General features: G+C 33.2%; 1 protein-coding gene across 5 annotated transcripts in view; it reads left to right on the top strand.

Annotated features, from left to right (window-relative positions):
• Nucleotides 1-22593, top strand: part of REDIC1 (regulator of DNA class I crossover intermediates 1) — a 54514-nt gene that overhangs the window by 10995 nt on the left and 20926 nt on the right. For 2 of the 5 annotated variants that reach the window (XM_072972993.1, XM_072972990.1), the window contains exons 2-10: nt 4726-4765; nt 7075-7213; nt 11127-11259; nt 11900-11948; nt 12844-13029; nt 15094-15209; nt 19393-19916; nt 20157-20226; nt 21244-21304. In XM_072972993.1, coding sequence (XP_072829094.1) covers nt 4726-4765; nt 7075-7213; nt 11127-11259; nt 11900-11948; nt 12844-13029; nt 15094-15209; nt 19393-19916; nt 20157-20226; nt 21244-21304 — 1318 coding nt within the window. Of the gene's footprint in view, nt 1-4725; nt 4766-7074; nt 7214-11126; nt 11260-11899; nt 11949-12843; nt 13030-15093; nt 15210-19392; nt 19917-20156; nt 20227-21243; nt 21305-22593 lie in introns of those variants that run through there. The other 3 variants (XM_031683099.2, XM_072972991.1, XM_072972992.1) reach the window with 3 other exon arrangements.

Genomic DNA, 22593 nt, shown 5'->3' with positions numbered 1-22593 from the left:
ATTGAATAAAATAAACAACAGGTTTCTACTATATAAAACAGGGAACTATATTCAATATCTTGTAGTAACCTATAATGAAAAGGAATATGAAAATGAATATACGTGTGTATATGTATGACTGAAACTTTATGCTTTACACCAGAAATTGATGCAACATTATAAACTGACTATACCTCAATTTGAAAATCTTTTTTTAAGTTAAAAAAAAGATTTATTTTTAGCAGGGAGTAAGTAACTCCACATGCATATAAAAATTCTCCTACTCCCATATTTTATGTTTTTGATGTCCCAGTTTGCATCTTTTTCATGATATATTCATTACCAAATTATTGCAGTAATACTTATTTTAATAACTTTGTCTTTTAACCTTCATGTGGAATTATAAGTGATTTACACACCATCATTGCATTAGAGTAGTCTGAATTTAACTATGTATTTACCTTTACCAATGAGTTTCATGCTTTCATATGTTTTCCTGTCATAATTAGCATCCTTTCATTTCAGTTTGAAGACTCCTTTTAACATGTCTGGTAAGGCTGGTCTAGTTAGTGGTGGCAAACTCCTTCAGCTTTTGTTTGTCTGAAAAGTTCTACTTCTTTTAATTCTGAAAGACAGCTTTGCTGGATAGAGCATTCTTGGTTTGCAGTTTTTTTTTTTCATTTCAGCACTTTGAATGGATTGTGCCACTCCCTTAAGACCTGCAAAGTTTCTGCTGAAAATTCTGCTTTTAGTCTTCTCTTGTATGTAGAGTTGCTTTCTTCTTGCTGTTTTTAACATTGCCTCCTTGTCCTCAAGAATTTAATCACTATATGTCTTGGTGTTTGCCTCTTTGGATTCTTATTTGGTACTTTAGGGCTTCTTGGATTTGGGTGTCTGTTTCTTTTCCCAGGTTAGGGACGTTTTCAGCCTTTATTTCTTTGAATAAGTTATCTACTCTTTTTCCTATTCTCCTTTTGGGACCCCTATAATGTGTTTATCAGTCCACTTGATGTTCTCCCATTATGTCTCAAGCTATATTTACTGTTTTACATTCTTTTTCTTTTTCTTCTTCTGGTTTTTGAGTTTACCGATCCTTTTTTACGGTTCATATAGCTTGCTATTGAACTTCTCTATTGAATTTTTTTGTGCAGCTATTGTATTATTACTCAGTTCTGTCATTTTTGTTTGGTACCATTTAATATTTTTTATCTCTATTGAAATTTTCACTTTGTTGTGCATTTCTATGCTGACCTTAGTGAGCATTTTTATGACCATTATTTTGAACTCTCCATCATTCAAATCATTTATCTCCATTTCATTATGTTTCTGGAAACTTATTTTGTTCTTTTGTTGGAACACATTCTTTTGTTGTTTGTTTGTTTGTTTTCATTTTCCTTTACCCTCTGTTTTGATTTCTGCAGTTAGATAAAACTGCCAGCTCTCCCAGTTTTGACAGAATGTTCTTGTATGGGTGATGAACTTCATTGATCAGCCCAGCCCTAGCTCTTTATTGTCTCTCAAACTTCTGTGATTGTCTAAGCCTCCTTCTTTGTTCTGAGTATCTCCCTGTAGGTGAGGGCGTGCCAAGACCCATCAGTGTACCAATGGGGAGGATTAGAGTCAGCACAAAGATGCCAGCTGATTAGAAATCCGACCCTCAGGCTGCAGCCAGGGTATTTTTATACTTAAGCTCCTTCTAGGGAGAAACTGGGAGATGAGCATTTTTTGCCCACTCCCTCTGTGCTGGGCCTGCTTTATATCCTCTGGATGGTGTCCCTATGCCCATTAAGAATGATTTCTTTGTTTGCTACATTTCTGTGGGATTCATGAATACAAGCCCCATTGGCTATTGGAGCCAGGTGATCTGAAACCCAGTACTTTGTGTGACTGTCACAAAAGCTGTGATGTGAGATATGTGTACAAGCTCCTTCCAGGGAGATGATGATGATGATTTGCTTCTGTCATTGGAGTAGGCTAGGGTGAAAAGGCCTGAGAGGTATTTTCAAGGCAGCCTTGGTCTCTGGGGAAGATTACAGCCAGCGAGCTAGATGCTAGATAGATTAGAAAAATTGCCCTCAGGCAGTAGCTTTTAAGTAAACAGATAAGCTTTTTAGGGAAATACTGGGAGATGGGTGATTTTGGCTGATTCCTCTGTGCTTAGCCCTCAGGTGATAGTTAAATACTGTTTCTTTGTTTACTACAGTCCTCTTGGTTTCAGGATTGGAAGCCCCTTTGGCTATCAGAGCCAGGGGATCCTGTGACCCATTCCTTAGGTGGCATCCATAAAGTCTTGGGCACAGACGTACATAAGCTCCTTTCAGGGATATGCTTGGAGTGGGCTGGAAGTAGAAGGCAGGAGAGGTATCCTCCAGCTCCCCTTGTCTCTGGGGAGTATTGCAGCCCACCCCTAGTGCCTTCTGGAATTACAAGCCTGGCTCTCAGGCAGCAGCAGTTTTTGAAGTATGCTGATAAATCTCTTTCAGGGAAAGACTGGGAGATGGGCATTTTGCCTGCTTACTCCATGTTGAACCCTCGGGGGATAGCTGTGGTTAGTGCTGCATACCTCTTAAGAATTGCTTATTTGTTTTCTATAGTCTTGTGCTAAGTGTTTTAGGGTCCTTACCTTACCACCAACCAATCAGAAGAAAGTCACACATCCTGCTGCCCTCTCCCCAAATTTTGCCTATAGAAACTTTCCCCTGAAAACCATCAGCCCTCTTGGCTGAGATACTGGCTACCCAATTTCCTTCTAATTTGTTTTCAATTAAATTTACCAAAGATGCTTTCAGTTTCTTGTAACTAAGAATCTTGAATAATGCAGTCTTCTTCTTTACTGCAGGTAATTGAAAGTGACAATATTTAGTAAAGCATTTAGACATAGAGAACTGTTTAGTGGCGTTGGTTGCCTTAATAATAGTTAAAAATGTTCTGTTTGAGAAATTACCCTTGACTTATTCATCAGGATCCTTTTTCACTTTCACTTTGGTTTAGTGATTAGTAGGCTGATCTATCAATTGGTCTTGAATTCCTGATTAATTTTTTCTTAAGCATGTAGGAATGGGGATTGTGTAGTACATAGAATTTGGTGAAAGCCAAATGATAATGTCTTAGATAATGGAAAATCAGCCTGGAATAAGTTCATTTGGTTTATACATACATGAAGACTGTGTTTAGACTTTGACTTGTCCCTAATTCTGTTGATCTTTATAATGTGAGAACTGCATATTGAATTGATACTTCTTTCTGTTTTCTCTTTATAATCTGAATTGTTTAATATTACTGTAGACTCTATCATACTTCTTATATTTCTGAACTTTGGAAAGTCACTTTGTTTTCTGTGCCTAACTTTTTAAAGTTTTAAAATGATAGAGAATAAACTAATCTCTACAGTCCTCTCTAGTCTTAGCATTTGATGAGTTAATGAAAGTTACTTTATTCTTTTTCTTTTTAAAGTTTGAATGCCCCCAGTACACTTATGATGCTGCATGGAGCAGAATAGATTGAATTTGTTGTTCAATGATTTCAAAATGGTCAGTTAAGAAATAGGTATTGGGAAGTATGTTAAAGAACAAGATCAGTAAGTGGCAAAGTCTGGGACTATTCGGTAACTGTCATTCATGTAGTTTATGAAAATCACTTGGGAAAATGAACAGCTTTGTATATTCACAGTTGGCATTCTTGGAAGTCAATAAAAAGCACTGGTTAAAAACTTGAAAACTAGAATTCTTGGATTAGAATCCTGGCTCTAGCTCTTATTAGCAGTGTTCCCTTCAGCAAGTTACTTAACCTCTCTGTGTCTTGGTTTCTTATCAGTAAAAGGGGAATAAAAATAGAACTTTCCTTAAATAGAGTTGCTGTGAAGATTAAATGAGTTTATACATGTAAAGTGTCTGAAGTATGTAGATGGTGCAAGATATATCATACTCATTATTAACAATTTTTTTTCATGTTATTACATAATCTCATATAGCCAAGATACATTTTGTTATTTGGATTGTAATTCTTGTATGTATCTTAAATTTGAGATCATAGTTTCATGTATATCCAAAAGATATATTGTATAGATCTATCTGCTTATGTTGTCAATGAATGTTTTATAGCATTCCATTATTATTAATAGATTAAATATATTATAACTGATAAATATTGCATTATCATTGGGATTCAATGCAGTGTTTGGCACCAAGGATCATGTGGTTTGAAGCCCAAACATGATTAGCTATTTTGAAAGTAGTTTTGAGGTTTCAGGCAAACATAGCTTACATATTAATATAACTGTAGTTGCTCTAATAAATTTAACATATCCTTAGATCCTATATAGATTTTAATCTTTCTGTTCCACATTGATTTTAGCAGAATATTGAAATAAAAGGAAAGACAAAGAAAGTAGCACTGTTTACTAAGAATATTGCTATCAGTTGATAATTTTTCATTGCTACATCCTTTTTACTGCATTGATTTCTCTTTGCTTATCTTGATGTTTAGAACAGATTTATTTTATGCTTAATTATTAATGTCTTTCTTATTAGTTCTTGAAAATTCTAAGAAAATTTTGCGAAGCAGGATATACTTTATAAATAATTTATATGTACCTTAAGGACATTTTCATGGTTTCTTTTCAGAAAATAATGTAATTATCACTCCATTTTTAGATTTTAATTCCAAGTCTTCCATTCAACTAAAATGACAGTCATTTTAGAGAACATTTCGTTAATCATTGTATGTTTTATCTTGCCTCCCTTTCAGGACCAGGGTTCTGATCAAGCAGGAAAGGAGAAAGCAAAAGGTAAAGAAAAATATTTTTATTGTGTATCATAGCCTTATGAGAACAGTCATCTTTTGAAGCATTTTTCTAAGGTTAATAAATTGACCAGAGTGAAACTGGAAGACCATCTTTTTTTAGTCTTTGTCATCCTTGTAGATAGCTTAATTAGCCACCCAGTTTGCTCAGGCAGAGAATTAGGATCATTGTTGATCCTTGTCAGTCTAATTCCAGTATATCCCAAGTCTGATAACTTCTCAATAACTATATTATTAGTTGGCCTCCTGATTCAAATTTTTATCATTTATTACCCAGAGTTTACAATGGCCTTATAACCTATCTCCTGCTTTTTTTGGAGTTTTTTAAAAAAAATTATGACATTGATTGTATTACATTGTAAATTTGAGCATGTATATACCTTGCAACTGAGCAGTATATATCCCAGAGGAACTTCCACATGTGCACTTGGAGATATATACAGGCTTGTTTGGATCGCTGTTGTTGTTAAGTAGCAAACACAAAAAAGAGAAGGAGAAAGAAGGGAAGGAAAAGGACAGGGTATGGGGAAGAGAAGGGGACCACCCAAACATCCATGAGCAGTAGAATGCTTAAACAAATTGTGGCATACAAAGTAAGGGTACAGCAATGAAAATATATCAGATACATGTAATTAATGTAGATAAATCCCCAAAACAATGCTGAGCAAATGAAGCAACTCACAGAAGAATACAAGAAGTGAGCTTCTATTTACAAAAAGTTCCAAAACAGTGCAAAACATGTTCAAAGATAGTAAAATTTAAAGAAAAGCAAGGGAATGATTATGATGAAAGCAAGATAGTTTTAACTCAGTGAAATGATAATACCTCATTGTTAATGTAACTTGTATTTTCTTGATTATCTTTTCATTCAGATTCTCTCTTTCGTGAGGTACTTTTCCAAGTATTTTTTTCAGTTTTTATTTGGGTTGTTTGACTTTTTCTTATTGTGTCTTTATATATTTAGAAATTCTTTGTCAGTTATATGTTTACTCTCTGGCTTTTCTTTTTACTTTCTTAGCAATATCTTTGAAGGAAAATTCTTAATTTTAATGTCATTGAATATATTAAAGTTTCTTTGTTTTATTATTTACTCTTTTGTACTAACTCTATTTGGATCATTCTTTTGAATATTTTTAAGAAAGGGAAAGACTCATGGCCCTCTCTCAAAGTGTTGATCTCTTTGGAAGTCATGTCACTTCCCTATTTTGAAAATTGCATACCTTCCTTTTGTTGCCGGTAGATATAATGGTAGATGTAACCGCTGTCCAGGTTCTTGTCCCATCCCAGAAAGAATTCAGAGACAAGACATGGAGGTTAAGAAAGTAAAGTGAGGTTTATTAAGGGATGAATAGTACACTATCTAGGAAAGAGCGGGCAGGCTCAGGTGAGCAGCTGCCCTGAGTTTCTTTGGCAAGTTGGTTACATAGGGTGTAAAAATGAATGGGCAGATTATTCATTAGGGAGGGAAGGGTCTGGGGTCATATTCCCTGATTATCATCCCAACTCCACCTTCCCGAAGGGATGAGGGATTTTGTCTTTATTTAGTCTGTATCATGGCATCCATGCGTGATGGGTACTTCTAATCTGCAAGGATAATCTTATTGAAATGAGGGCATAAGAGCAAAAGGTTACATTTGGACACTGGAGATTCCTGCCTTTTCCCACCTTTATTTCTTGGCCTCCAGGCCACTCATCACCCCAGAATTTGTGACCACTTATTAGCCCAGGGGTTCCTGCTTTTCTTTCTCTGCCCAGGGACCCCTGGTGCTTACATAATGTACGGTTTCCTGCATTTGGCCTGTGCCCCACCTTTCTGCCCAATTCCTGCCATTTGGCCTGTGCCCCCTTGACTGCTTATTTTTAGCTATTTGTCTGCTCTAACTTTTTGCCTCCTCAAACTTCTCTTCCCAACCCTATTTATCTCTTTGTACTCATTAGATGACCTTGGCTCATATTTTGGAGGAATAGAAGCTGTCAGATGAGAATTATCTCAGATTTCTACCACCAGTTCTATAAACTATCTGAATCTTCACCCATCTTCTCTTTCTCTCCTGCAACTAAGGAAGTAGTTTCCCCCTGTCAAAGGAAGATCTGTCTGTCTGTGATCTGGATTCCATTTACTTCTGCAAGTTATAATGATTGATTTTAATTTATATGTAAAAATATAAAGAATGTGTCACAAGAATATAAAAATACCAAGTCAATTATTTGATTGCATTATTGCTTTTTATTATTTATGATTCTGCTTGGAACCACATGGTTGCTGCGTTAACTTTTTATTTGTAATTACTTTAGGAATATTTTGAAAAGAAAAGGTTAAAATCAAAAATGAAATTACTGGGAGTTTTATCCCCTGTCAAAAATTCTGCTGTCAGTTTAGACCTCCTTAACCTATACATGGTAAATCAAATATCCTGCCAGAAGAAAACATCTGGTAAGTTAAGTTTTTCTAATACCATTTTGTTTTGATTCTGGTATGACTGTAAGATTTCATTTCTTAATAAATGTAATTTTAGAACTCAGTGTGAAAAGTGAACTAATTTTAAAACTTGGTTGCCCTCTTAAGTAAGAAACTTTGTTAATTTTTCTTAACATCTTTTGTTGCTTAATACGTTTATTTTTAGGTTGTGTAAGTGTTATATAAAGTTAATTTTACAAGATATGGTTAGACTTATTATAATGCAGCTGTTTCAGTTAATACATTATTCTGTCTTGGCAGAAAGTTACCAAAGTTTAGCTAAAGAGCTGGAAATAAATACCTTTACTCTCTTAGACTATTTAGAGACTTTGTTTGAAAGGAAGAGCTGAAAAGATTTTTGCCTCAGTAATTAGTCTGTGTTACACCTTGAATTATTTCTTAGGCACTCCTGAGTTGTTAACTATGGTAGTCTACTGCTTCAAAATAAAGTTCATTTTATCCTGCATTTTGATTCTTTAAGTAAATAAAAAGTTTTATCAGAGTATGTTTTTTTCTCTCTCAAGGGAACTTGTGTCTGATATTTAACTTTTAAACAAATGCTAAAGTGAAAGCTTAAAAAAATGATGGTTCATAAATGATGGATAGAAATTGATTATAGTGTTGTTAGTATCCCCTCTTTTCCTTTCTCTTCCATTTTTGTTTCTCCCTCCACAGATGGCAATTTACACAAGTAAATTTAGTTACTAATTACTTTAGTGAAAAATACATTACTCATGGACTTTAGGAATAAAAGTTTTGTTATACATCTGTTTGATATATTTACCTTTTATTCTCTTCACTTAAATAATAGTGTTATCAACTATAGTCATCACATTTTACATTAGATCCTTAGACTTTAATTACATCTTACAGCTGGAAGTTTGTGCCCTTTTACCAACCTCTCCCTTTTCCCCCTACTCTCCAGCCCCTGGTGACCACTTTTCTACTCTGTGTTTCTATGAGTTTGACTTTTATTTTTTTTTAAGATTTCATATGTAAGTGATACCATACAGTATTTGTCTTTCTCTGTCTGGCTTATTTCACTTAGCATACTGTCTTCGAGGTCCATCCATGTTGTCACAAATGGCAGGATTTCCTTCTTTCTCATGGCTGAAGGATATTTCATTTTATCTGTCTGTCTGTCTGTCTGTCTTATCTATTTATCTCTCTACACCACATCTTTATCCATTCATCTATTGACACACTTAGGTTGCTTCTATATCTTGGCTACTGTGAATAATATTGCTGTGAGCATGGGAGTACAGATAGCTCTTCCACGTCATTTCATTTGGATACATACCCAGAAGTGGGATTGCTGAATCATGTCACAGTTTTGCCCTCAATTATTTGAGGAACCTCCATACTGTTCTCCATAGTTGCTACAGCAATTTACATTCCCATCACAGTGCCCAAGGGTTCCCTTTTCTCCACAGTCTTGTCAACACTTATCTCATGTCTTTTTGATAGTATTCATTCTGACAGGTGTGAGAAAGTATTGTGGTTTTGATTTCCATTTCTCTGATGATTAGTGATGTTCAGCACTTTTTTGTGTATCTACTGGCCATTTTGTGTCTTCTTTGTAAAAATGTCTATTCAGGTCCTCCTCCCTTTTTAAGTTTGATTGTCTGTTTTTTGCTAATGAGTTATATGAGTTCTTTACATATGATTTGCAAATATTTTCTCTCATTCCATAGGTTGCCTTCGTATTTCATTAATGTTTTCTTTTGCTGTGCAGAAGCTTTTTAGTTTAATGTAGCTCCATAGCTCCATTTGTTTACTTTTGCTTTTGTTGCCTTTGCTTTTTGTGTCAAACCCAAAAATCATTGTCAAGATGTATGTCAAAGAGCTTACCCTTTATGTTTTCTTCTAGGAGTTTTATGGCTTCGGGTTTTATAATTGTCTTTAATCCATTTTGAGTTGATTTTTGTGTATGGTGTAAGATAGGACTCCACTTTCATTTTTTTGCATGTGCTGTCCAGTGATGAAATTACCTTTATGTATTTTCTTTCTCCCTCACTTTCTTTTCACTCATATATTCAACATATATTTATTAAATACTTACCATAAGTATTCAGTTAGATGCTGGAAATAGAACGGAAAGTGACAGGGTCAAGACATGCTTCCCCAAAGTATAGTACCTTGGCATTTTGAATATTTTAAGTGAACAAAATTGAGAAGCAGCATGTGCAGGAAGGAGTCTCATGTGAGAGGTGCCCTATTCCTGGAGGAAATCTTTATCTTCAAGTCAGAGGGACACTGAGAGGGATCTAAATGGACAGGTCTGCTGTTGCCCTCAGTGTACTACACTTTGCTCATCCTTTTTTTTTTTTTGTATGACTTTCTACACTTCATCAAACTTAGTATAAAATTGCTTAGGTTTAACCACTACTTTGGGTCTTTATTTCCTTATAAAGTTTTCCACGTAAAACTTATGTTGAATAAATTTGTATACTCTTCTCTTGTTAGTCTGTCTTTTGTTCCAGGAGCCCCAGCTGAGAATTTAGAAAGGTAGAGAATAGAGACGTTTTTACTCCCCTACAAAAGGAAGACTTTATTAGTCAGGACTCATGGCTGCAAATGACAGGCATTTTAAAATACGTACTTAATGTTATAAACTGAATTTTTGTGTCCTCCCACCCCAAATTTATATGTTGAAATTGTCACCTTTAATGTGATGGTATCAGGAGCTAGGGCCTTTAGGAGGTGAGTAGGTCATTAGTGTGGAAGCCCTTATGAATGGAATGGTACCCTTTTAAAAAAGACCCCAGAGAGCTCTCTGACTCCTACCACCTGAGGACACAGGGAGAAGATACCTCTCTGTGTAACAGGAAGGATGCCCTTACCAGGCACCAAATCTGCCAGCACTTGATCTTGGACTGTCCAGACTCTAGACTGAGGAATAAATTTCTCTTGTTTATTATCAACCCAGTCTATGGTATTCTGTTACAGCAGCCTTGAGTGGACCAAAGCATTTAACTAAAGGGAAGGGCAGCAGTGGCGCAGCTGGGCCTCAGAAACAGCTTGAGTCAGGGACTTGACTACAACCAAGATTCTTTCTCACTTCAGACACTAGCTTCATTCTCTCAGACTTTCTTCATCGTTAAGGCCTAAAATGTTAACCTTAAAAAACTAATATTGCTCATCTCACCTAGTTTGACCAGCAGAGAAGTATTGAGAGTTGTTTCTCTGGTTCTGAATTTTTAAATTTGAAGGATGTTGCCTTGGTCTTCTGTTGCCAGGTCTCAGCAGTGGAACAATTACTTATAACCAGAGGGATGAGATACAGTTACTGATTCATCTTGAGTCAGATGGCTCCCCCTACACCAATTATTTTTTCCAGAAAGGCAAAATTTTAATAAGAATATAGAAAGTCTCCACTAGAACTATATGCAGTTGGTGCATATATAAAAAGTATTTCTCAAAAAAGTACTGAACGAAATAGTGACTTATTCTATAAAGGGAGACAAGGATGCTACTTCTATAAAGTTAAAAAATTTAGTGAGGGAAAGAGAGTTGGTCAAGCACAATAAACTATGGTAAGTGCTAGAATAAAGAACTTACATAAGTGCTGTGGGCATGTATAACTCAGCATCTGATTAGTCTAGGGGCCAGGGAAGTCTTGGAGGAAGAAGAAAGTAGAACTGAATTAGTAGAGCCCCTTTCAGGAGGAGTACGTAAGATGATGAAGAAAAAGAGATGATTCGAATTATCTGTGGTAGCTGTATCATAATAACCTCTTCTAACAGATGTAGAATTTAGGTCTTCTTAGTAACTTTCTAAAATGTATATTTATCTAATGAACATAGCATATGAAACAATGCTTTTAAAAGACCGTATTATTCATTCTTATATTTTTTATAAATTATGTTTGTAATTTTTGTCATTACAGAAACTGCGAGAAAACCAGTGCATGTAAATATGAATAGAGACATAAAGATGCCCCTGAGGAAACACGATTTGGAACTTCCAATGTCGCCTCACTGTGCGCCATCCAACCTCTGCATTGATGATATAGAAAACAAGTAGGTTTAAGCTAAGTTGTGTATATTATTAAGTGTTTAAATAGGTCATTATTGACCCTTATTTATTGGAAAATATACAAAGGACTTAGCCTTCTAGCTACAGGTTTTGTTTGTTTGAATGTTACAGTGTTACTAAACTCTTAAGGCCTTTATCAAATGACTAAATGTCCATACTGTTTTTTGTATGTAGTTTGACTTTCCTTATCATAAAAATGTCTCTTTTCTTTTAACATTTTTATTGATTTATAATCATTTTACCCTGTTGTCAAATTCCAGTGTAGAGCACAATTTTTTAATTATACATGAACATATATATATTCATTGTCACATTCCTTTCTCGGTGAGCTACCATAAGATCTTGTATATATATTCCCTGTGCTATACAGTATAATCTTGTTTATCTATTCTACAGTTTTGAAATCCCAGTCTATCTCTTCCCACCTCCCACCCCCTTGGGTCTCTCTTCTAATAAGATAATTTTTAGAAAACTCAGTAATGTTATGACTCTGGAATGATTTACTTAGAGTTCCATATAGTTTAGTATATTTGTGTAGAATAGTAGAAATTTTAAATAGATATAAAAAGATGGTCTGTTTTATTGCCAGCTATATTTTTAACCTTAACATTTTACTTTTATTAGTAAATACTATCAAAGACTAGACAGCAAGGAAGAACTTGGCCCAGCTCAGGTGAGGGTTTTTTTAAATTTTATTGATTATTTTAACAATTGTGACATGCCACCAGGTGATATAAATTTTTCAAATATTAGGGAAAACTAGTTATCCTTTAAAATTATTTTGTAGTCTTTGAAATTACTCTTTTAAAAGTTTTTAATGTAAGGAACCTTTACCTTAAGAATATTATAACTGATCACTTATGAGAAACATTTTGGAGTTCTGGTAATGTAGACTAGGCCTATGTGTGCATAACATTTGATTCTGCTTGTTACTGACAAGGTGCACAGGATAAATCATTTGAGGATTCCTGCTTTGGGTTTATGTGATCACTGAGCAATTCATCTCTTCAAACACAATGACTGGATTAATTTATTTTATATCAAATTATGGTTTTCAATATTCACATTGATCCCAAGATTATTTTATTTCAAAGTATTGCAAATGATTTTTTTTAGCACATAAAATTTTAATCAGTTAGGAAGTGCATTAATTGTGATTAAAGCTTGAAATGTTTAGGTCTAATGCCATGTTATTAATTGTCCTTTCTCTCCTCTGATTTGCCGAAGTTAACGTGGAAAGGTAACAACAGTGATACTAAAATCTCTGAGAGGTCTTTTCACCTGAATTGTGGGTTAATAAATGTCAAGTTTCCTGTCTTTAGGATGTGGCATGTAGGAGAATGGTGCTCGAAGAGGGAAGGGGCCAAGGGTAATAAAGGCAGATAGAAAGGAGTTCTTAAGTTACTTGGTAACCTCCTGTCTTAATAAGTCCTGCCAATTATTGATTGGCTTGCCTTTCCTTGGGACATTTTTGGCAATCCATGACCTTTTTCACTGCTATTTTGGCTTTTCTATTCTGTAGTTTATACATTTTGGCAAATCAAATGATTGCATCTTATTTCCTATAGTCATCACAAGTCATGGACTCAAATAGAATGTCTGAACCTCAGTTCAACAGAACAGAAAACTGCAGTTTCACTCCACCATCTTTTTCAGCAGAATCATCTTCTAATAAAAATATAAAACAAGATTTCATTCCCAGAATAGCACCTAGTTCTCAGAAAGTTGCATATAAAAGAAAGCAGAATGAACAGGTACCTCTAAATCATGAAGCATTTTGATACCATTATATTTCTATGATGTGATCTTCTCTTTTTATAGATTTAAAAAATATTAGCTGTGAATTGCTATAGATATAACCAAAGTAGGAGATAAGTTGAGTGTAATGTTTCTTCCTAAGTCAAAAACTTAATTCTCTGTGCTCTAGAAGATTATGAATCCAAAAACTGGAGTGTTCTTTAAAAATCTTTAAAAAATCATCTTTTTTATAAAGTTGATAGTGAAATTGAAGATAGTTCAGTGTACGAAGTAGTGATCGATGATTATAATCACAGTGAATGACTAACTTGTGATGTCACTGTAGCCCAATAGGAATGACATGGAAAGGATCCTGTGAATAGGCATACGTTAACCTTAATGATCATTGTATGTTCCAAAGTTACAGATGTAAAAGACATCTGAATTTTAAAATTCTGAAATATATCTTCCATGGAACATAGCAAATAGTGATCTTCTATGAAATTTATGTAGAGTTTAAAAAATACAATTATTCAAGTCATACTAATGTATAATAGTAGTGAGGAAGATGGTTATACAAACACTGTGTCTTAATAACAAATATTTAGTTTTGAATTTCTCTCATTTTTAACATGCAGCAGTCTTACATGTTTATGTATTTATTATTTATAAATTAAGTTATAATTATAAATTTATATAGTTATAAATTATGGTATATTTTAGTTATATGTAATATATGACATGATTCAATTTTATTTAAGTGTATTTTCTGTTTTTCAGAAAAGAGAAAATTAAGTATTATATTCCAATGATATGTGCTAGCTTTATTAATTTTAGGACTTAATTTTTGAAGGCTGCAATGAAAAACATTAAATTACCCATTCAGTTTGCATTTTACAAAGACTAAAACTTGCATCCTACATCAGCTTATAACTCATCTTTGTTCTGTTAAATAGTTCATAGGATAGGGAATGAAACTCTCTGTAATCTCTGCTTAAATAATCCCCTACTTACAGACTGCAGGTTAGTTATAATCTCCAGAGGGATAAATAATGTTATAGTTCACATAGCAGGAGAGAGCAAAGAGAGGCTAAAGTCCCAGTCTAAGTTATGTTATCACATGTGGAGTATCAGGGAAGTATTTAGTAGTTTATTTGGAGGGATTTCAAGAAAGTGAGAAGAATTAAAATGAAATTATAAGATACAAACAAAATATGTTGAAAAAAACAAGTTAGAAGAAAAAGTGGCCTGGGGTTCACTGGTCCCTAGAGAAGTCGTATGTGAGCCAATCTATAAGATTCCCTTCTCTTTTGACTTTGTTTCTCACTTCAGGGGATGACTTTGTCTCTGCTTATCTGCCACCCTTTCTCTGAGGTTGAGATGTGACATGTATTATCAGACTTTTTCAGCTCTTTCTTACTTTAGACTTTTTTTTTTTAACTTTCAGCATCTCTTTTTGTCTCCCCTTCTTTTTTTTTTCTTCTATTTCTGTCATTGATCATCTTTGGAATTCTCTTTTCTGTTTCATGGCTTATAAATAATATATATTATAGATATAAATTATTATTGCTGAATAGATTATTATTGAGCCAATATAATATATTTCTATGGTACTTTGCACATTAACAAATGCATTATCTCATCTGCATTTCACAAGTCTTCCAACATTTTCCTCATTTTGCTCTCAATGATACTGATACTCAGAAAGATTAAAGTAGCAGTCTAGAATTATTCAGTAAGTGGAAAAACTGAGATAAGTACAGTTGTTTTCTTGGGAGAGGAAAGATTTTGGTGACCTGGGTGCTTTTTAAATCTTTTTTTTTTTTTTTTAAACATTGGAGAAAATGGTTAGCTGACCATAGTATCAAGCCTGTTACTTTAATAATCATTCAAATACTAATATTGCTTTCATTGTTAGAACAGTATTTATTTTGTTTTCAATAAGGACACAATTACTTATTACACTAAAAAACACATTTTTTGAATATAGATGGTCACTTAAATGTTATTTAATGGTAAATAATTTAAATTGTATTTATGTACATTTACATTTTGGCATGTTCTTCCTTTCTTTTCTTCAGCTGAGTAATGTTAATTATTCTAATTCCTTGGTTTCTAAACTAAATGAAAGTCAAGATGCTCTCAGCTCATCATATGAAACTGCACAATTTGGAACATTATTTGAAAGATTAAATTGGTAAGTAAAAATGTTGACAGTAATAAAGAACCTGTAGCATTCTTTCTTTGAATTATTAATTTGATTTTAATGGACACAATTATCTTAGTTAGAAATGTAAACAGACCTAATTATTACTTATAGGAAAAAAAAACACTAGAAATAAGATTTAGTATATAAGAATTTTTAAGTAATTATTTTCTAATGTACACATTTACCTTCTGTTTATTTAAAAAATATTTTGGGCCAAGGTGTTTTGCATCTGTTTTATAATCTTCATGAGTTACTAGTTTCTCTTACTGTGTCATAAACATATTAATTTCTTATTCATATTTATTATAGTTGATCAGTGCCCTATTTTTATTTTCTAGATGTCTGTATATGAATCCTAGGTCTTTGTTTTAAAATCCTTTAAACTTGTCAAGCCAGTTTGAATTACTCTTGATAATTGTGGTGAGAAACCTTGACTCTGTAATCCTATTCCAGTCTTCCTCATGGCACCAGTTGCTTAAGCCAAAATAGAAGTTATGCTTGATTCTTCCCTATTCTCTAACTCCCAATATCCATTTCACCAACAAAGTATTGTCATTTCTGTATCTAATAAACTTAAAAATTTTCTGCTTATGTTTTCATCTCTACGAGTTCCATCCCACTGTAAGCAACCACTGCCTCTTACCTGGAGAATTGTAACAGCCACAAAACAGTTCTTGTTTCCTCTTTGCCCTGAGATCTTTTTTTTTTTTTTACAACTTTATTAATATATAATCAACATACACTGAACTGAACTTATCTAAAATGTGCATTTTGATAAGTTTTGACATATATGAACAATAATGAACATATTTGTCATCTCCAGCAATTTTTGGGCACCTTAGTAATCCCTTCTGGTCATTTCACATCCCTTACCCCCATTACAAAGCAACTGCTATCTGCTTTCTGTCATTAGTGATTAGTCTGTAAGTTGCATAATACATAATAAGTTTCTCCCTTTTTTGGTCTAGCTTTTTTTCACTCAGCATAATTATTTTGAGATTCATCTGTATTGTTTATCGTGTGTATAAGTCTGTTCCTTTTTATTACTGAGTAGTGTTGCATTGTATGGACGTAGCACAACTTATTCATCTGTTGATGGACATTTGGTTTTTTCCTCCCAGTTTTGGCCATTTCAAGTAAAGCTGCTATGAACATTGCTGCTATGAAATTTTTGTTTGGACATATGCTATCATTTCTTCTGTGTAAATATCTACAAGTGGAATGGATGGGTCATATGGTACTGTGTGTTTAACTTTTTAAGAAGGTGGCAAACTGTTTTCCAAAGTGCTTTGTATTATTTTACATTCTCATCAGCAATATAAATCTCTCTCTTCTTTTTGTTCTCTTCTCTTGTGGTTTGATGACTAGAGAAGTTCCTTTAACATGTGTTGTAAAGCTGGTTTGGTGGTTCTGAATTCTTTTAGCTTTTGTTTATCTGTGAAGCTTTTGATTTCTCCATCAAATCTGAATGAGAGCCTTGCTGAATAGAGTATTCTTGGTTGTAAGCATTTCCCTTTCATCAGTTTAAATATATCCTGCCACTCCTTTCTGGCCTGTAGAGTTTCTGCTGAAAAATCAGCTGATAATCTTATGGGAGTTCATTTGTATGTGATTTGTTGCTTCTGTCTTGCTAATTTTAATATTTTCTCCTTATCTTTAATTTTTGTCAATTTGATTACTACATGCCCCAGTGTGTTCCTCTTTGGGTTAATCCTGTTTGGAACTCTCTGTGCTTCCTGGACTTGGGTGACTATTTGCTTTCCCAAGTTAGGGAATTTTTTGGCTGTTATCTCTTTGAATATTTTTTCAGGTCCTTTCTCTCTTCTCTTTCTCGGACCCCTATAATATGAATATTAGTGTGCTTCATGTTGTCCCAGAGTTCTCTTAAACTATCCTTATTTTTTTTTTTCGTTCTTTTTTCTGTTCTGCAGTAGTGATTTCCATTAATCTGACTTTTAGCTCACTGGTCTGTTCTTCTGCCTCATTTAGTCTATTCTTGGTTCCTTCTAGCCTGTTATTCTTTTCAGTAATTATATTCTTCAGCTCTGTTTGGGCATTTATTATATTTGCTAATTCTTTGTTAAAAATGTTCCTCTGTGTATCTATACTCCTCTAAACATCTTCATCATCATTACTCTAAACTCTTTCTTGGACAGATTGCCCCAATCTTACTTTTGTGTTTAGAATCTTTCAATGTTTCTTACTGCTCTTTTCAGAAATAAAACTCTGCATGATTTTGACCTCTTTGTACCTTTCAAGTCTTAGGTCATAAGTTTTCTTTTACTGATTCTAGTCTAGTTTTATTCCTCTTTTTTAATTTCTCAAACATACTGCAAGTCTTGCATTTGTGCTTATTTTTCCATCCTCCTGGTGTATGCTTGCTCCTTTCTTCACACGTCTAACCCTTCTGTATCTTTAGCTTATTTATCACTTCCTTATTAGGAACTTTCCTGACCATACCATCTGAAATAGGATCTCCAACATGTTATTCCATCATGTGATCTTCTAGCACCTATAACCATCTTTTTTATTTGTTTACTTCTTTTATCCATTGTACTTATTAATGGTTAATTATCTTATCTGTTTGTTATCTTTCTTCACTAGAATATAAGCTGTATGTCCCCTTATGATACAGTAGGCATATATTAAATACCATAATTTTAATGAATTTTGTATTTACCTATAAGAAAAAATAGATTGTTAAAGAAGTTGGATTGATTTGTCTTAAGATTTAAAAATTTTTAGCATCATTTCTCTCTTCCATTTTTACAAGCAGCAATCCTTCTAAACATTTAGTCCCCAACTCAAATGTCAGATACCTCATTTTTCTTAAGCAAAACAATTTATTCTATTTTCGGTAGTAACACTTGGCTGTAGGATAGTGCTTATCAATTTCTAATTTTTCTTGCCTCTTCTAAACTATTTCTTGTGAGCAATGAATGTGCACTATGCACTTCTTTATTGCCTAGATCTTTCAGTTAGTGATTCTCCTAAATCTGAATGCTTCAAATATCTTTTAAAAATAATGACTTAACATTTGTAGTATGCTTTCTAACTTATGGTGTGCTCTTACATTTATTTTCTTATTTAGAGTAATAGAAATTTCTCTGATGTTAATGGTATACATTATTGCATACTATATAGGTTGTGCCTTTTGCTATAACAGAATAGCATTATTCTGCCCCAAACACCAAACAGACCCATATTGAGAAGTAGTGAAGAATCATGATCTGTGAGATTCATGGACAAAACGTCTCTTTCTCTTTCATGTCAAACTGAAATATTTTGTCTCTCTGTCCCCAACACATGGCACAGTGCCTAGAACAGAGTAGGTATTCCTGCTCATTAAATATTAAGTAAATATCTTAAAAATAAAATTGGAAATCAGAGTCTTCCGTGTTTCTTTTCTGAATTTCTTTGGTACCTCCAATCTCTGACCAAAAAAAAAAAAACTCAATTGCAAGTAAATTTATAGCTAGTCAGTGGCAGCAAAATTCAGAATATCTTGATTTGTAATTATTTTCTATGATAACTTTTATTCTTTTATACAAGTTGGACATAACTTAGAATTATAATTTCTCCAATAGAAGGGAACTTGCAAGCTAACTAGTCTAACCTTTTCATCTAATTCATTTTATCTCTTGGATTTATTATTTATATATGAATTTGTATCTATATTGCTCTTCCTTGGGCACTTCAGTTGTTTTGTTAGGTTAAGTTCCTTGATAGGTTAGGGAATATCTATTATAATGTTCTCATAACTATTTTATTTGATGCTTTAACATTGGTGATAATATTTCTCTCTGCAGTCCTCAAAATATCTTTCTCAGGCTAAATGGAGCAACATTTCTGTACAGTGGTTATCCAGGTTATTCTCTAGATATTATTACAGGAGACATACTATATATTAGTTAGTTGAACCACATACTAGTTTTTCATGTTGAAGTACTAAACTAAGTACAGATTATTTTTATATTCACTAAGGCATTGGAAGAGTATATTTGACAAATTTCCACCCAAAGCAATATTTATTTAAATTAAAAAAATGACAACATAGTCTAGGTAAATGTTAGTAGTACTCAACATGTTCTCTAAAAATTTAACTTTAGGTGTTTCTACACGAGAATGTTCTATGTTTTTCTTGATAAATATGTTTTTATTTACCCCAAAGTCCAGGAAATAGAGATGTCCTTACTGGGAGACCTGCTATAGATATAGGTGAAGATTGTGGAAGCATGGATGAGAGAAGACAGTCAGACTTCATTACTGAAAAAAAATCATTGCAGCATATTTGGGGAGAAAACCGAGAAGAGGCTTCAGATGAAGATGTAAACCAGCCACTCTCAAGCCTTCAATCAGAGAATTCTGCCTCTTTTATTAGTGAAAATATAATTAATTTGTTAAACATCGATCAACAGAAGATAAAGAAAACCTTTGATGGGTGTGGTTATGACAACATGGGAGATATTTGTGGAGTCATTAGTTCTGATAAAAACCATTTCACAGATCAATGCATTAGAAGTATTTTTACAGATCCAGATTTGACTTTAAGTAATTCTACTTTTAATAAAGAACATTATCCAGAAAAGTGTCAACCAAACAAGAACTGTCAGAAAGAATACAACAATAATGAAAGATATAATTTTAGTACGTCTTTTGAGAAGGATTATTACCCATCCAGCTCTGATAAAAAAGGTTGGTGTTATGTATAGAAAATGTAATCATCTATTGGGTTTTTTGTTTTCATTTTGTGTGTGTGTGTGTGTGTGTGTGTGTGTGTATGTAGGAATATGAACTTAAAAATAAAACAACATTCTGTTATATGACATTGTGGACCAGTGATATCCCTCTCTATGTGTCATGCTAATAAGCTTCAAATTAAAAAACAAATAGTCTACTAAAGTTTTAATGTAATGTATACTTTTATTTTTAAAGGAAAATTTGAAAGTGATTACCAAGAGAAGACACCACAGAAAAAGATACAGAAATATTCAGTGAACCATATGTAAGTTTTTAGGTAAATCTGGGGAAAGCAAATCAGGGTCTAGTATAATGTATCTTGAAGGTTTGAACTAATGCAAAATGAAGTAGGCATATTGCTGTCTCAGGATCAGCTGACTGGTCTGATAAAGGCTTATCAGTTGTCAGAACCTTGGTAATATGGTGCTAGTTGAGAGTTTGGTCATATTTATCAGTGCAGAAATATATTTTTATTTGACTTAGTTAATTAGATTTTGGAAAACTGATTTATGTGTTCAGGAAACTTATTTCCCTACTAGAATGTCAATTTATTAATTTACCATAAGAAATAGAAGGGTCACATGTATAGGAAGCTTACTGGCATGATAAGCCTATTTTCTATCTTTTGGCAGCTCTCCATGGGAAGGTTGCGTGGGTAGTATAGAATCAGAACAAGGGAGTAACAGAATTCAAATGTTAATGGCATAAATAATTTATGGAAGTGAAATTATAGGTAATTAAAGAATACTTGCAGCTTCAAATTATGCCTAACTTTCTTGGTAATTGTGATCTGGTCAAATCTTGGTAATTGAAAATACTGAACTAGCATAGATTTTTATTTTGGAAGAACTTTCTTATGGAAATATTTAAAATATCTATTATTAAAAAGAATAATTAGATGCCATTTTTATGGGATTGGCACAATGAATTAAAAAATTGATTCACAAGTTATTTAATGAAATCAACAAATTAAATTTACTTTATTGTCTAGTCTCCAAATATTCAGAGACTTATGAATGAAGTACAGAATGTTAAACCTTGAATTTTAAAATGTGATTTATGAAAGTGGTTTAGAACATTCTCATCACATCATTAACATGTAAAATACCAAGATTGACCTACCTATAATGAAAAGGCTCCATAAAATGGAGATTATGAATATTTTTTGTGAAACTTCCCTCATAATTCTGATCTGCAGCCAACTTTGAGAAGTATAATTTAGAATAATAATTTTTAGAGGGAATAAAGCAAATTCTAATACTGTCTTGTTTATGTCCCTTAGGGGTTATATCTCTTTGGAAGAATTGCATTCTAAGCAATCACAGGACTTCGGACGTGGTGAGGTAAAGTGTATCTTACATTGTCTTTCCAAATAACTCATTTGTATTATTATGTCACATTTTAGTATTTGCAATTTACTTTGATTTAAGGTTAGCTTTTTTGAAAATTTTCTTTTTAGGCTCTTGTTCTTTTATATATAAATTGCTCTGGGGATGTTATAGCTTAGATTTAGAAATAAAATAAACAATATTTCAGAAACTGTAATGTGCTTTATTTCAGACAGACCAATCTAAATAACATTCAAGTTCTTTCTGTAAGTCCTATAAAATTTCTTTCAAGATGAAATTGCTTTAGGTTTCAACGTGCTACAGGTAAACATAGTAATATATTTAAGAATGCTGAAACGTCTATAATTATTGGTTATTTAAGTTGTAACCCTTGCTCATAATAAGGGTGTATGACTCATCCAAAAACCCCAGAATACATATTCTTTTCAAGTGCACATGGAACATTCTCTAGTATAGACCACGTACTAGGACACAAAACAAGATTCAACGAAATTAAGAGGGTAGAAATTATTTCAGGAATCTTTTCTGACCACAACAGTATGAAACTAGAAATCAAATACAGAAAGAAAACCAGGAAAAGAACAAACATGGACTAAAAAGAAGATGCTACTCAAAACCCAGTGGGTCAGCATAGAAATCAGAAAATACTTTGAGACAAATGACAATGAAAACATAACCTTAGAAAATCTATGGGATGCAGCAAAAGCAGTCCTAAGAGGGAAATTCATAGTGATACAAGCCTTCCTTAAATAAGAAAAATCTCAGTAGATTAAAAACAAAGTTTCTACTTTATAGAACAGGGAACAATATTCAGTATCTCGTAATAACCTTTAGTGAAAAGAGATTTATCTAACTAGAGATTCATAGCCACATTCTCTAATAAAAATTTACTTGATAGAAATCAACAACAACAGAAGATGCTTAACCTCCCTTTTTGGAAATTAAGAAGCACTGTCAGTTTTAAAAAGAAAAGAAAAAATGAGAAAAATTAAAATATTATGAATTACATAGAAATTGATGAAAGTCAAAACCAATGGTGTATTCTTCAGAAAATGTATACCTCTCAGAGCTTTTATTTTATTATTTTAAAAAACCTGAAAATAAATGAACTGATATCTATCTTAAGAAATTAGGAAGAGAATAACAGAGTAAGTAGATTGCTTTAATATCTTTGTCTTTTTTCCACTGCATTTACTAGGGTTACCTGAAGCCTTTCTCTTTTTGTCAGTAATCCATCCCTTGGCAGATACCTATTCTTTTGCTCACTCTTTCAAAAACCAACT

This window comes from Vicugna pacos, chromosome 12, assembly GCF_048564905.1.
Source record: "Vicugna pacos chromosome 12, VicPac4, whole genome shotgun sequence".
Classification (NCBI taxonomy): Eukaryota; Metazoa; Chordata; class Mammalia; order Artiodactyla; family Camelidae; genus Vicugna; species Vicugna pacos.
This window is presented reverse-complemented; position numbering and strand designations above follow the sequence as displayed.